The 14,740-nt window shown below is 37.4% G+C and overlaps 1 protein-coding gene across 4 annotated transcripts in view; it reads right to left on the bottom strand.

Annotated features, from left to right (window-relative positions):
- Positions 1–3,886: 3,886 nt before the first annotated feature.
- The window catches only part of C6 (complement C6), a 60,182-nt gene continuing 49,328 nt past the window's right edge, over positions 3,887–14,740 (bottom strand). For all 4 annotated transcript variants that reach the window (XM_074077546.1, XM_074077547.1, XM_074077545.1 and 1 more), the window contains 3 exons: positions 13,377–13,467; positions 9,740–9,981; positions 3,887–4,619 (listed from right to left, as the gene is read on the bottom strand). In XM_074077546.1, the coding sequence (XP_073933647.1) occupies positions 4,438–4,619; positions 9,740–9,981; positions 13,377–13,467 (515 nt within the window). In that variant the 3' untranslated portion in view covers positions 3,887–4,437. The remainder of the gene's footprint in view (positions 4,620–9,739; positions 9,982–13,376; positions 13,468–14,740) is intronic.

Here is a 14,740-nt window from a genome sequence, read left to right as displayed (position 1 = left end):
CCATCAGATTCTTGTTACTCAAAATTAGAATTTAGCAAGGGACGTGTATTAGGTGTGGCTGTGGGCACTCTTTTGGGAACAACTGAGGAACCTGACTTTCAAAACTAAGCAGTGTTGATTGTGGGAATCAAAGGCTGTTGCAGAAAAAGAAAAAAACAAGAGCATACTCTAAAATTCAGTGATCTTTACTGATGATTATCAAAAAGAAGAAATCTTTAGTTAAGCTTGAAGGTCATTTCACAGGAGCTCTGGAATTTTAAGCTCATAGTCTTAGAGTCATGCTTGTGCTTCTGCTTCCAGAACTTCTGTAATATATTCTGTAATATATAACATGCTTATTCTTAAAGCTCTTTAAACTGAGATCAGTTATTCTATTAGTACTTTGATGAACCAACAAAGATTAAAATCTATATTAAAAAGACCTGAAATGATTTATAGTTACTTAAGCTATAAGCACACATGCTTTGAATGCTTAGTATTCTTCTTTAATAGTCTAAGAGGAAAAAGATTTTATCTTTTATCAATAATTTATTTAATCTTCTAGGATTGAGTTGGAGATTCTAGGTCCAAATTCCAGGTATCTAACATGTTCCAGTTTTGTTCTCTATTTCACAATGATAATTTTATTAGTACTCTTAACACCCATTGTACTAAATTGCTATATTAATATTAATATCAGAGTGTGAAAAATTCAACTGGTAAATGGTATGCAAATTAGACTGATGCAAACTTTAAAGGATTAGTGCACTCAAAAAATTATTTGAAACAAAAGTAACTGAAGTGGTAGAGTCCAACTAATCACCATTAAAGGGGAAGACTGCTATAAGTAAACTAACAAATAACTTAAAAGCAAGTGTGACTGATTTAAATCAAACAAAAGAATCTAATTGCTAGTGTAAGCCTTTGATTATACAACCCTTTGGGCTATAAACAGGAAATACTATTTTTTGGTCAATCACAATGCTATGGGTTGAATATTGCCTGCCCAAAAGGTATATTGAAGTCTTTAGCTCTAATATCTCTAAATGCCACTTTATTTAAAAATAGGGTCTTTATGTGGACATTAGATCAAGGGCAAACACAACAAGGGGATTGGACTATGAGCACATGATAAAAGCAAGAACACACAAGGAAGGGGTGAGGATAGGTAAGACACCTAAAAAACTAGCTAGCATTTGTTGCCCTTAACGCAGAGAAACTAAAGCAGATACCTTAAGGCAACTGAGGCCAATAGGAAAAGGGGAACAGGTACTAGAGAAAAGGTTAGATCAAAAAGAATTAACCTAGAAGGTAACACCCACGCACAGGAAATCAATGTGAGTCAACTCCCTGTATAGCTATCCTTACCTCAACCAGCAAAAACCCTTGTTCCTTCCTATTATTGCTTATACTCTCTCTACAACAAAATTGAAATAAGGGCAAAATAGTTTCTGCTGGGTATTGAGGCGGGGGGGGGGAGAGGGAGGGGGTGGGGGCAGGGGGGAGAAATGAACCAAGCCTTGTATGCACATATGAATAATAAAAGAAAAAGGAAAAAAAATAAAAAATAAAAATAAAAATAGGGTCTTTGCAGACGTAATTAAGTTGAAAGAAAGTTATTAGAGTTGGTTAAATTCAACAGGATTAGTGTCCCTAATCATGCCCAGACATGCACAGAAGAATTAAAGTGAAAGAGGCTATGTGATGATGGAGGAATGCTTCTACAAACCAAAGAATGCCAGGAATTGCTAGCAGTCACTAGGAGCTGGAAGAGACAAGGAAGAAGTCTCTCCCCTACGTGTTTCAGGTTTCAGAAGAAACAAAGTCCTGATGACATCTTCATTTCAGATTTCTAGCCTCTAGAACTGTGAGCCAATAGATTTCTGTTGTTTTAAGCCAACAGAAATGTGGTATTTTGTTATGACAACCCCAGACTTCACTGTGCTCTGCCAAATTAATTTTTCTCTCCCTTTAATCAAGTCTGGAACAGATCACATAGGTTTCTGGTTCATTTCTGTTTTTAAAAGTTGATCCAGTTTAAGTCTCCAATCTCAGATCTGATTTTTATCTCTTTCTCTTCCTTCAGTTGTAGCCAGGGCCAGCCTTTTCTCCGTATTTTTTTTGTGTAATGACAGATTTCTCTATTTCTTCCCTTGCCTTGTGCCTCAGATTCAGGAAGGGCTGCAAATCACCTCTCTCTTCTTTCACTTTGAGTATGATACAGGCCACTTTTGTACCATCTTACCTTCAGTACTAGGCAGAGAGTTGTTTCTGCTCAAGGGAGAAAACTGCTCCAGCATGGATCAGAGCCTGCAGGACCCCTCCAGGAACTTTGTCAGCAGCAGCTCTAATCCACAGCACTCTCCCAGTCAGGGCAATACCACATATCCTTACTATAGGTAATCACATAACCCACAAGTGATTAGCTTGGGATTTTTGTCACTTGGCTTCAGGGGGTGCTTTCATCATCTTTGTTCTCAACTAGGAGAGGAAAAGGACATAGGGGAAGAGTAGAACTCTTGCTATGAACACTGTGTGTGCATGACTGTATATAGATTCTCATGGTTCTCTTCCTTCCCTCTCTGAATTCTGTTTTATGGCCTGGTTGTGGGGCTGGTATGAGAGTTGGGTAGAGTAGAGTCAACGCAGTTTTGAAGTAAGTTTCTTCATCAATTGTTAGTGACTCTCCTTAGGACGTGTGAATATTTAATGCCTCTTATACATCAGGTGTCTTGGGAATACTGAAGGCAGGAAGTTTGCAAGTTTGGCCTGCACCACTCTCATAGTGAGAAGGGGATGGGTGAGTGGCATGACTGGAAAAGTGTTTGGTTAGTGAATTCTGGGGGAGGAAGTGGAAAAGGGGGAGAAGTCTCTTCAATTTCTATTATCTATGTGTTTTTTTTACTTTCTCATTTTTCTCCTTTGATATGATGAGGTAGTTTAGATTTCACCAACATTTTGTGCTTAGATGGAGGAGGATTTACCTTTAATGTGCAAAGTCTAGATCCAGGTGGCTATGGATCATTGCTTCCTTCCATGAGTTGAGAATTCTAGTGAGTTGTAGAAGAAGGAAAGTTTTGAGATTAATTACTAAATCAGGTACATCTGTTTGATGACTTATCTCTAAACTAGATGTTCTCAAAAAATGACCTTGGTCATCAGCATCAATACTTAGGAAGTTGGTAGAAATACAAATTCTCAGGCCATACGCCAGACCTACTGAATCAGAAACTGGGAGTGGGTCCCAGGCATCCGTATTAACACATCCTATAGGTTATTCTGGTGTACCTAATATTTTAGAAGTGTTGTTCTAGTGACACTTCTCTTCCTCAATTCAAAATGACACCCTGACTTCTCTAAAAAGCATGTGTCTAATTCGAATGGCTTAATAAAAGGATTTGACTTACTTTACAAATTATCCCTTCAAAATTCTTTGACAATTTTCTTTTTTTCTAATTTTTATAAATAAAGTTTTATTGGTACACAGCTACACCTATTAATTTACACTTATCTATGGCTGCTTTCACACTACAATGGTAGAGATGAGGAGTTGTAACAGACCATGTGGTCTGCAAACCTAAAAGTATTTATTACCAGGCTCTTACAGAAAAAGTTTGCCTAGATCCACCCTGTTGTCTCTGATGATTTTCCATGTTTCATATACATTTGTGTTACTTTTGCTGAGGTGAAGAGAATCTCTTTTCTTCTCCCTCAGAGAATCCTGGAAATACATAAGTTTATTCTTAACCATTTTAAACAGGGTGTTTTTGCTTGAGTCCATTCATGTTTACAGTAATGTTTATTACTATGAAATAGTTCCTTGCATGAGATGGGACTTAAGGATGGAACTCATACTTCCCTGCTTTATTTCCTCTCTAGCAATGATCAACATCAAACATACTACATATGTTACACGATTATTTTATTCATTGTACATCTACCCCCACAGGAATATCATCTTCATGAAAGTAAGGGGTCTTTGTCTGTTTTATTTGCTGCTGATTTCCCAAGACCTTGCATAGTACCAAGCATACTGTAGGTACTTGAAAATTATTTGTGGAATGAATATATAAAGGTTGGGTTTCCAAAATGCTCTTAAGGTTTTATATATTTCTACATTTATTGATTCACTGAAGAAAATTATAGTTTTTGCTCTTGTTTTTATTGTGAAGATGCTTTATCGAGTCCTCAGAAGTCCCATTATTTTCATGCAGTGTGAACAAGAGAATTTACTACACTGATAGGTAAGTCATAATCCAGAGGTATACTATAGGGTGATATGGGTTGGAACTGGCTCGGGGATGAAGAAACAGAAGAGTTGGGGAGAATAATGGTATGTAACTAACACAAAAGAATTTCTGTCAGTAATTTGTGGTCATGCCATCCTGCTCTCTGTACAAGAATACCCTTCTGTAAGGATTGCTTTTGGATAGTGAATCTGTTCTATCAGTAGTTTAGTTAGACCAAACACCTCCCAGGGTAGAGAATTTCCACCTTCCTGTTTGCGCATCTCACAGCTCCCACTTCACAGATGTTCACAGTTTTCTCATGTGTTGATGATCCCATTTTGACACAATAGAGTTGGTTTCCACCCTTGAAACACTGGGGAGGTAACAGGCAGACACAATTGGAAGTAGAAGCTGCAATGAAAGAGAGAGAGACAGTGTGACTACTTATGGTACTTTATGCCAGGCTTTACTTAATTTCTTCCCACAGCAATGAGCTCTTTGGTGACAATGAATACGAAAGCTGAAACAAAGACAATGGCCCCAAGTAGCCAAATATGATTGTTGGAGAGACCTGCATGAAAGACAGCAGAGCCCGTAACATTTAAGAGTTTGGCTACTTCTGACCTCTTTCCCTGTCTCACTGCCCATATCTAATCAGGATTTCAGCTACTTCCATCATCTCCCTCTTGTTTGCTGCCCACTCTCAGTCACTAGGCCTGTTAATCCATTTCTACTATGTCTTAATGTCTTAGTCCTTTCTGTTCTTTTTTTACTGGCACTGCTTAAGGACATTAGAGCTACTACTAACTGAGCATGAACTCTAAAACCACATGATGTGTTGAGCACTTTATCCTTTATTTCACTGACTCTTCACAGCAAGTGTATGAACTATGTCATTATAACTAGTGCAAGATGAGGAAACTGAGCAAAGAGAGGTTAAGCAATTTGCGTATGGGTCATATAATTAGTAAATGTTACAGGTGAGTTTTGTAATAAATGACCCACAGGCCAGAGCCCTTTAACATAGCTATATACTATAGCTATTTATTTATTTCTAAAATATTACTGAGTTATACCTGGGATCTATATAGTTAGTAAGCAGTTAGTGGGATAATTCTCCTATGATGTCTGCTTTTAGAGCAACCTGAAGAGTTCATAACTCATATAAACCTTGTGTGTTTATGTTAAAACAGTTATTCAGGGATAAAGTGTTTAACATCAAGAACATTAGCTAAACTTAGAGTAAAGGGATATTAGCTCACACACACACACACATACACACATAAACGTATATGCATGTTTTAGTCAAAATTCCAGTTCTTCCACAATTTGACCTTTCCAACATTATTATTATTTTTTACTTTCTTCATTCCAAGAAAGATTATCCTCTCCTTAGTGTTTCAAACAAGACTCAGAGTGTTCCAGTTTTTGTCCTTTCTACCATGCCGTCTCCTTCTTCTGCTCTACTATGCTCTCTTTTTTAGCATCTCTTCAAATATTCATTTTCTACAAGACTCACAAACCATTTCATGACTATTTATCCCCTCTGACTTTTATCTTTCAACCATATTACTATAAAATTTTTTGTACCATATATGTCATTTTAATGGTTTCTTGTTAGATTTCCATACGTCTTTTCTCCAAGAGTTATAAGTACTTTGTTTGAGAATGTTAAGTATGGATTATCCTCTTCTATGTCTTACTTAGTTCTTAACAAGATGCTAAATTAACTGGATCAATTGCTTTCAAATCCTGAGTTTTGAGTGTAAGTATAAGTATACAAGAAGAAATGCATTAGATGGATCTGAGATAATAATGTTACTAGATACGAGAGTTAGCCTGAGGATTGGCAGTGATGCCATTAAGAATAACTTAAGCAAATGTCAGTTTTTCTCTTATGGGAGAAGTCAAGGAAGGAATTGGGGAGATTCTCATATGCACCACACATACAGGCACCTCGCCCATGGTATGAAACATTTCATGAATAAAACATGCTTTTCTTTTCTATGTTCTCTGTCAATTAGTTAGAGAAGATTGTAGTTGTGAAAAGTCTTGTTCATTGTTGGAAGGGATGGAGTTTGGAGAAGGCCAAGGGTCTGTTCCAACTCTGCTTAGGAAATCTGCTCTCCTGGCATTTGCAAATGCCATGGTCACTACTCTTTTGTATGATTATCTTAAAATCTTGTAGTCTGGTTTCTCTCAGATGATCAGCACAAAAAGGCTCTGTGTACCACTTCCAGTAATTAATCCTTAAATACTCAGTACTTACCCTGCCATGCCTATGAAACCCAGGTCAAAAGACATTTTTCTCTCTCTTACAGCTTTTATCACACACTGCCTTGCATTAAGGTGATTCATGTAACTATTATTTAATGTAACTCCTTCAAGAACTGTGAACAATTTATCTTCAACCCCCTCACCATGCTTTGTACAGTTACTTCCACATGCTGGAAGCTAAATGGATTTCTCCTTTTTATTGGTTGGTGGTGGATGTTTTTGAAATTCAGACAGAACATTTGATATCCATAAAAATAGGCTCCCTAAGGGAGCCATTCCACTTCCCACTTTTGAAAAGTGAACTTCCTGTTACTTTGAAGTTCCACTTTAAATTTTTTTATTGCATTTTAGATAGGGAAGGAAAAGAGTAGCAAAGATCACAATGTAATCAAGAGCACAGTTTAATCAAGGTGGCATTCAATTCAACTCAAAATTACTAATATCACAACTCGCCACGAGTTGGTTAGGTATAAAATACATTTCTAGCTTTCTCTTGGTAAATGGATTAGTTTGCATAATGGTGGTGTTTTACAGCACTGCCTCAAACAGAATTTTCTGTGACATTGACTTTTGCTTGCCAGTTAAGGAAGGCTGGCAGAGGCAGACAGTATCTTTAGGGAAAAGCATGCTTTGAGATTTCTGAGTATGTGCAGGACCAAAATTATCTTGGATTACTTAAATATATATCTCATTAAGAAATGCTTAAGTGTTAATTTGATTAATCCAAATCATTCTGCTAATCAGAGCAATATTGGTTAAGTATTCAAAATTTTAAACATCTTTTCTTTTGGACAAACTAACATTCCTAAAATCTGTGGGCACGTAAATGCATATACAGCGAAGGGGAATAGTAAAGCAGATACTGTGATGAAATTGTATGTAGCCAATCATTAATTTGTTAAGACAGAATTGAAAAGAATAATTTGTGGAAAATGGCAAAAATGCCCCAAATCTTCAGAACCAGAAATTTTTTCTAATGGAAGAGTTCCATGAAGATCTTTATGACAAATAAGGAAGAAGGGAAGCCAACCCTTAACACAATTCCAAACAGCTGACCTACCTATTATAGCTAGGGGCAATTTTTTGCCTCCTCCATCTCCACTGTCCAAATTCCTTTTATTTTCTGTATGTATTTTTGCATTTTCTATATTTTTCCTGCAAGTATTCTTATACTACATTTTTCAGAGAAAATGACTACATTTAAATACAAAAAGAATGTTGCATAACATTTGCAACTCTTTCCCATCACACACTATTGTTTCTGAGAGAGATGTCAGTTGGGTAATGCTGTTGGCCAAACATCCAAAAAATGAAAGGTAGAGTTTTTAATCTAAAGATGTTTTCATAGAGATTAGAGTTGGGCAACATATGTATCAGATCCCAGTTTTCTATCTCTTTGTGGTACTGCTTTGTTCAGATGTGGCATGAGGATTAGAAATCCCAGGTGTCCATCTCCTGAGTTGCTGCCATTGGATTGTCTGTTCACTGTGCCACTGTGTCTACTCTCTATTGTGTGTTAATCTTGTGGTCTGTCAAATAAGATGAATCTTGATAAACAGCTCTAACTGGATCAGGAAGGACCTCTCTTCTTCCTAGGACTGAGCTGGAGAACTTTGGGCCAGAAAATGAAAGAGAATCCAAAGAGAACAACAAGGTTTTGTTTTTCTTCTTAAATATAAGGTGCTCTAAAAGTTTCCATTGCATATTTTATATATAGATTTAAGATACATTTTTGAATATATATTGCAAGGGAAATCTAGCTGTCTACTTGAGTTCTGTAAAATCCTAATCTCCAACCATCTTGTGTATTATATAGAGCTTAGTTTGGTTATTTCAAGGTCAGATTTCAAAACAGAGCAAATGTACTGCTGTGAAGTCCCTGCTTTAAGCAGCTCACAAATGTAATGCTAATAGCAATATACTTATGGAAAATGGAAATTTAACGCTACTTCTTAAGTATTCAATTGCCAAGGATATAAAGGAGTGACAACCTCAATGCTTGGAGAAATTGCTATCATATGTACAGATTGAAATATAATACGCTAAAAACATGTCTTGAAGCAAGGTGATACATCGTATCAGTAAAAACTTTATATTTAAAAATAAAATTCACCTGTAAATTCCATTTTCTAAGGTATATCCTATGGAATAATCTTAGATTATAGATTTATCTATTACAACACTGTTTATAATAGCAAAATGTGGAGGAAATTTCAAGTGCTTGTCCAAAAAATGATTAAGTAAATCACATGTCTGTATACACTTTTGAAGGCACTGAAAATTATGTGGTAGAATAATAGATGAAGACATGGGAATAATTTCATGATATGTTAAGTGAAAACATCAATTTATAACATATCACATAGAATATGATCCCATTTTACCTTTTAAAAATGTGTACATGCAGGGCAACCTCTGAAATGTGTGAAGCCCCAGAGAGAAATTTTATGGTGGTAGTTATACATAAATAATTAATCACCCAAATTAGAGTATGAGAACCATACTGGTAGTCCAATCTCAAGCAACCTTGAGCAAGAAGACCCTGCTGGCCAGTAGGAGCAATCTGTTTCTCACTGAGCTGCTCTCTAGGACTAATGGTCAATCTAACTTCTAGACCAGAAATGACACAGAGCTTTTTGGAGCATCTAGTCAATGCTATGAATGATAGGAACGAGAAACAGCATAAAGTGGGAGATGTTCTACAGGGCCTGGTTCATGTGGGACTTGTCTAAGCTCAAGGTTCCTGCTTAAGTAACATAGCCAGTCCTGACTGGTCCAGAATACCTAAAGAAATTTAAGAAGATGTTTTTGTCAATTGGTATTTATGTGAAATTCAGTCCCATCTCAACAGCAGTATTGGCCCTAGTGAATCCCAATCACCAGGAGAAATGTTAGACAATTCTGATGAAAGCCCTTCAAGATTAGGTATGGGAAGAGGGTGTATAAAGCTTGACATCAGGACAAATGATCTTTTTACTGGGATCTAAATGTAAAATGATTACGTGTGCATCGGGAGGAAAGGAAAGATACACACTAGTAGTATTGAGGTGAGTATTTGTAGAGGTGGGTGTTAATATTTTGTCTTTTCTCTTTGAACCATTTAAGAAAATTACAGTAAAAGAGAATCAATCTTGTATTAAGGAAAAGTTATTTTTTAAAAAGAAGATATGCAAGTGCAAAGACAATGTATCATGCCATCTGGTATGACTTTTGAGTGAGGACATTTCTAGTACATGATCACCATTGTAGCTTACCTGAACATTTTTCCCAGTCATAGCAGATGTTGAAGCCACAAACTTCTTTCTTCGTGCTATTGGATGCAAGTTTTGTCCTTTCAAGACCCCATTCTAGCTGTGGACCATCTTGGCAGGAACCAGTATGTAGAAAATGGAGTTGCTCATTATTTAAACATTTCTCAGCCAAAAACTTACAAACAGATGAAGTAAAGTAATGGCTGGAACTGAAGTCAAATACACAAATATCTTCGGAATAATGGCTGCCCAAGAAAAGAAAGCAAGCATTTACATTTTAGGACCAGAAAAAAACAGATGGTTGTAGCCAATTTAATATGTTAACTCACCACCCAGTTTTTCCCCTAATTTTTTTCCACCCATTTTCTCTCCTTTCAGTTCCTGCTTTCATCTTACATGCTGCCTGGGACTTATTTTCCTAAAATTTTATATTAATCTTGCTGTTATTTCTAATTGACTTCAAATTTAAGCCTGAAGAATTGAATAGCCAAGATCCTCCATATGAAATTCCAATCAGCTTTTCTTTCTATTGTTATTTTCCCATCTTCCTAAATCTCTTTTTAATCACCTGACAATTGTATTTCTTGATATCTAAGCAAATAAATTTATTCTTCCCTTATTGTCTTCTAGGCTCTGTTCAATCAGCATTGTATCATTTCTCTTGTCTTACTGTCCATGCTAACCTTAGTTTCTGGCAACAGTTTGAAGCTTACCCTGATCAACCCAGCCCAAAGTCTTCTGTATCTCCTCTAAACTCAAAAATATTCATAATTTGCAACACCAATTAAGAACATGTCATATAGAGTCTATATCATTATATAGTGTTGCAAGTGTGTTTGTACTGTGATTAAGAGCATGTGCCTTGGGATCATTCTCTGTGTAACTTGCTTAGTCTCTCTGAGTAATGAATGCATTCTGTTACTAAGAGGGAACAAGTGACCATAGTTTTTCTCTTGCTTAGAGGACAAGATCTCTTTGATTACTCTAAATTTGAGTTTCTTCTCCAATGTCACTTTAGAGTTAGCAACCAGTGCCCTTGTGTAGAAGATTCTTTGCAGGAAATAGAGCCAGGAAATAACTGAGAACAAATGACTACTTTATAAGTTCAGAGAATTTAGGATGTGGGACAACCACTCCCATAAACACTTTCAACCCTGCATAAAAGAGAAGCAAGATACGTAGAAAGAGAGTGCAGAGTTACAGCAGAACTGCAATAGAATTTCCAAGGGACAGCTTGTATTCTCAAGATTTGTATTGCACAGATAAAGAAAAAAGCTTCCACTGCCAAGTAAACAATGTAAGTGATATAGGTAGTCCGCAGAAGGCCATCTCTGCTGGTGAGGGCACTCCACATCAAGAAGCAACTTGATGAACCCCTTGTGATGTACACTGAGGAAGGTAGATAGAGCCTCTTTGGGCTGAATTGTGCTGATACTATTATACAGAAAACCCTGCTGTGCTCTCCAAAAAGACAATAATTGATTCCCTACAAATGTTTGTTTTCCTGTAGCACAGAGGAACATGAGCACCAATCAGTTGTTAAAAATGAAATATTCACAACTACATATCGGCTTGCTCCTCAACATCCTTTATTTCACCTCAGTAATTTAACTCTAATTTTATTCAGAATGAATATGTATCCAGTCAAAGAACTGCATTCCCCAGCCTTGCTTGCAGATACATGTGGCTATGAAAATAAAACCAATCTAAAGAGATGGAAGTAGATAATGGGTCTTCCTTGAAAACCTAAAAAGAAAGAACATAACCCATTTGTAGTCTTTCTTCCTTCCTTTTCCAGCAAAGCAAAATTAGACCATGAAATAACTTTAAAGCTGGCAATACAGAGAACAGGAGGGAGCCTCTGTCTTATCTGAAATGAGAAGCTCACCATGCTAGCCCATTTCTGAATTTATTTTGTGAGCTAGAGAAACAAAATTTTATCTTGAGTGAATGCTATTTTGGATTTGCTTTTTAAATTCATCTAAAATTAATCCATAAATGAATGAACTATGTTGACAGTCTTGGGTTTGTTCAATAAAGACAGTTATACTGAGAAAGATATCCAAACCAGTCATGAAAATTACATGAGAACTTATTGTTTCTCTTCTTTATGCTTTCTTCCCCAGCACAAAAGAATTAACCAGCAAAGATGTGTGTGTGTGTGTGTGTGTGTGTGGTATGTGTGGTGTGTGTGGTGTGTGGTATGTGTGTGTGTGTGTGGTGTGTGTGGTGTGTGTGGTGTGTGTGTGTGTGTGTGTGTGTGTGTGTGGTATGTGGTGTGTGTGTGTGTGTGTGTGTGGTATGTGTGGTGTGTGTGGTGTGTGTGGTGTGTGTGGTATGTGTGTGTGTGTGTGGTGTGTGTGGTGTGTGTGTGTGTGGTATGTGTGGTGTGTGTGGTGTGTGTGGTGTGTGTGGTATGTGTGTGTGTGTGTGGTATGTGTGGTGTGTGTGGTGTGTGTGGTGTGTGTGGTGTGTGTGGTGTGTGGTATGTGTGTGTGTGTGTGTGGTGTGTGTGGTGTGTATGTGTGTGTGGTGTGTGTGGTGTGTGGTATGTGTGTGTGTGGTGTGTGGTATGTGTGGTGTGTGTGGTGTGTCTGGTGTGTGTGGTGTGTGTGGTGTGTGTGGTGTGTGGTGTGTGTGGTGTGTGTGGTGTGTGTGGTATGTGTGGTGTGTGGTATGTGTGTGTGTGGTATGTGTGGTGTGTGTGTGTGTGGTTGTGTGTGTGTGGTGTGTGTGGTGTGTGGTATGTGTGTGTGTGTGTGTGTGTGTGTGGTATGTGTGTGTGTGTGTGTGTGGTGTGTCTGGTGTGTGGTATGTGTGTGTGTGGTGTGTGTGGTGTGTGTGGTGTGTGGTATGTGTGTCTGTGTGGTGTGTGTGGTGTGTGTGATGTGTGTGGTGTCTGGTGTGTGTGGTGTGTGTGGTGTGTGTGGTGTGTGGTGTGTGTGGTGTGTGTGGTGTGTGGTGTGTGTGGTGTGTGGTGTGTGTGGTGTGTGGTGTGTGTGGTGTGTGTGGTATGTGTGTGTGGTGTGTGGTATGTGTGTGTTGTGTGTGTTGTGTGTGTGTGTGTGTGTGTGTGTGGTGTGTGTGGTGTGTGTGGTGTGTGGTGTGTGTGGTGTGTGGTGTGTGTGGTGTGTGTGGTATGTGTGTGTGTGTGGTGTGTGTGGTTTGTGTGTGTGTGTGTGTGTGTGGTATGTGTGTGTGGTGTGAGGTATGTGTGTGTGTGTGTGTGTGGTGTGTGTGGTGTGTGGTGTGTGGTGTGTGTGTGTGTGTGTGTGTGTGTGTTTAAAGTCCATGCTCACAATACTTCCTTTACTCTAAGCTACTGGGATTTATACTTTCCCCTATATTTAGCAGGGGAAAGGTAGGCTTAGATATAGTTGAGTTTGAAATTTTTAAATGGACAAGAGAGTAAGTCTTTAAAACCAAAATTATACTGTTTAAATGAACAAACTTAGGAAACCAGGCTGAAAGATAATTTAAAAAACTTGTTTCCCAATAGGGAAAAGGGTAAAGGAGTAATCAGTTATGTGAAAATTAATGTTTCATGTTTATGCTTCAAGTAGTTCAGCTTTTCCATCAAGCTGGTTACACTAGATTGTTTTTCCCAATTTGGAAACACAGTCCATAGAGTATCTCATACCTACAGTCTTCTTCTGCAGACATACAAATGCATTCAGATCCTGATTGTTTTTGTCCAGGCTGACAATGGCCCTTTAATTTTGTCAGAATATCTGAAACAAAAGAAAAGAGAGAAAAAAAGAAAAGAAAAGTCATAGCATGACTTCTCAGTGATAAGCTTGAATTTAGAAAAACAAAAACAAAACAAAACAAAAAAAACAGTGGCATAGGGTTCTCATTTATCTCCTGGATTTAGATCATTCATTTTAGCTTCTCCAAATAAATGTCATGAAATATTCCATCTAAGATGTCCTTTCCAGTTCACATATGCCATCATTCTGCAAACTAAAATTTCTGTTAACCTCAGAGAACTAAAAAAATGAAATTGGTGAAATTTTTGTTCATTTGTTTTTCTAATATTTATTGAACATCCTTGATGTTCCCATCATTTTGCTAGGTTCTGAGTCTAGAGGATTGAGAAAAATCTTACCTATATTCTAAGGGGGCAGACAGGCATTGATCAAACAAACATGATAATACATATAGAATTGTTGCCATTATTAGTGCTATTAAAGAGAAAGCATATAATCAAGAGAACTGATATATCTAGAAGGATTAGGAATGGTAAATTGGCGAGGGATGGGGAAGACAGAGACTGTTTGAAGCAGCACATCAGGTATGAAAGTGCTCAAAAGGGAGGAAGCATGTAATTTTCCTGGAACTGAGAGGAGGCCAGTGTAGAAGAAGTGCAGAAAAATAAAAGCATGTAAAAAAGAAATGGCCCAAGAAGTAGGCATATGTTAGGCTGTGCATGGTCTCATAAGGTTGTTTACCCTTCATTTCCTAAGAAGCAGAAGGTATTTGATGCTTTTTAATCAGGGGTAGTGTGACAAAATCAGGCTTGGATTTTGAAAAAGAATTAGATGCTGGCTTGTGTGCCAAGAGTAGGTTTAGAGAGTCATAGGGTCAAGAGGGATATGGCAGATGATATATGGCAGGTGGTCTGTGGGGTTATTATAGTAATTAAGATGAAAAGGGATGGTATTCTGGACCAAATATAGAAGAGGAAAGAAGTGTATCAACTTGAAACATATATAGCAGGCTAAAATCATTATTACGTACGGTGGTAAGTTATTAGAGCTATAAATATAATCCTTACGTTTCTAGTTTGCATAAGAGAAGAGATCTGGTGCTTATTTGAAAGAGGAAATATTAAAAGATTCTTAATTTTGGGAGGAAAAGAAGATCTATCAAGAGTTCTTCTGCACACATGTTAAATTTATGGTATCTTTAAGACATTCAAATAAGATAGACATAGAGGAACTTGGGAATTCATGTTTGAAGCTCAGTAGAGAAGTCTGTACTAAAGATTCAAATTCATTAAGT

The sequence above is a fragment of the Castor canadensis genome, chromosome 6 (genome assembly GCF_047511655.1).
Source record: "Castor canadensis chromosome 6, mCasCan1.hap1v2, whole genome shotgun sequence".
Taxonomy (NCBI): domain Eukaryota; kingdom Metazoa; phylum Chordata; class Mammalia; order Rodentia; family Castoridae; genus Castor; species Castor canadensis.
Note: the sequence above shows the minus strand (reverse complement) of the source record. Positions and strands in the feature narration are given on the sequence as shown.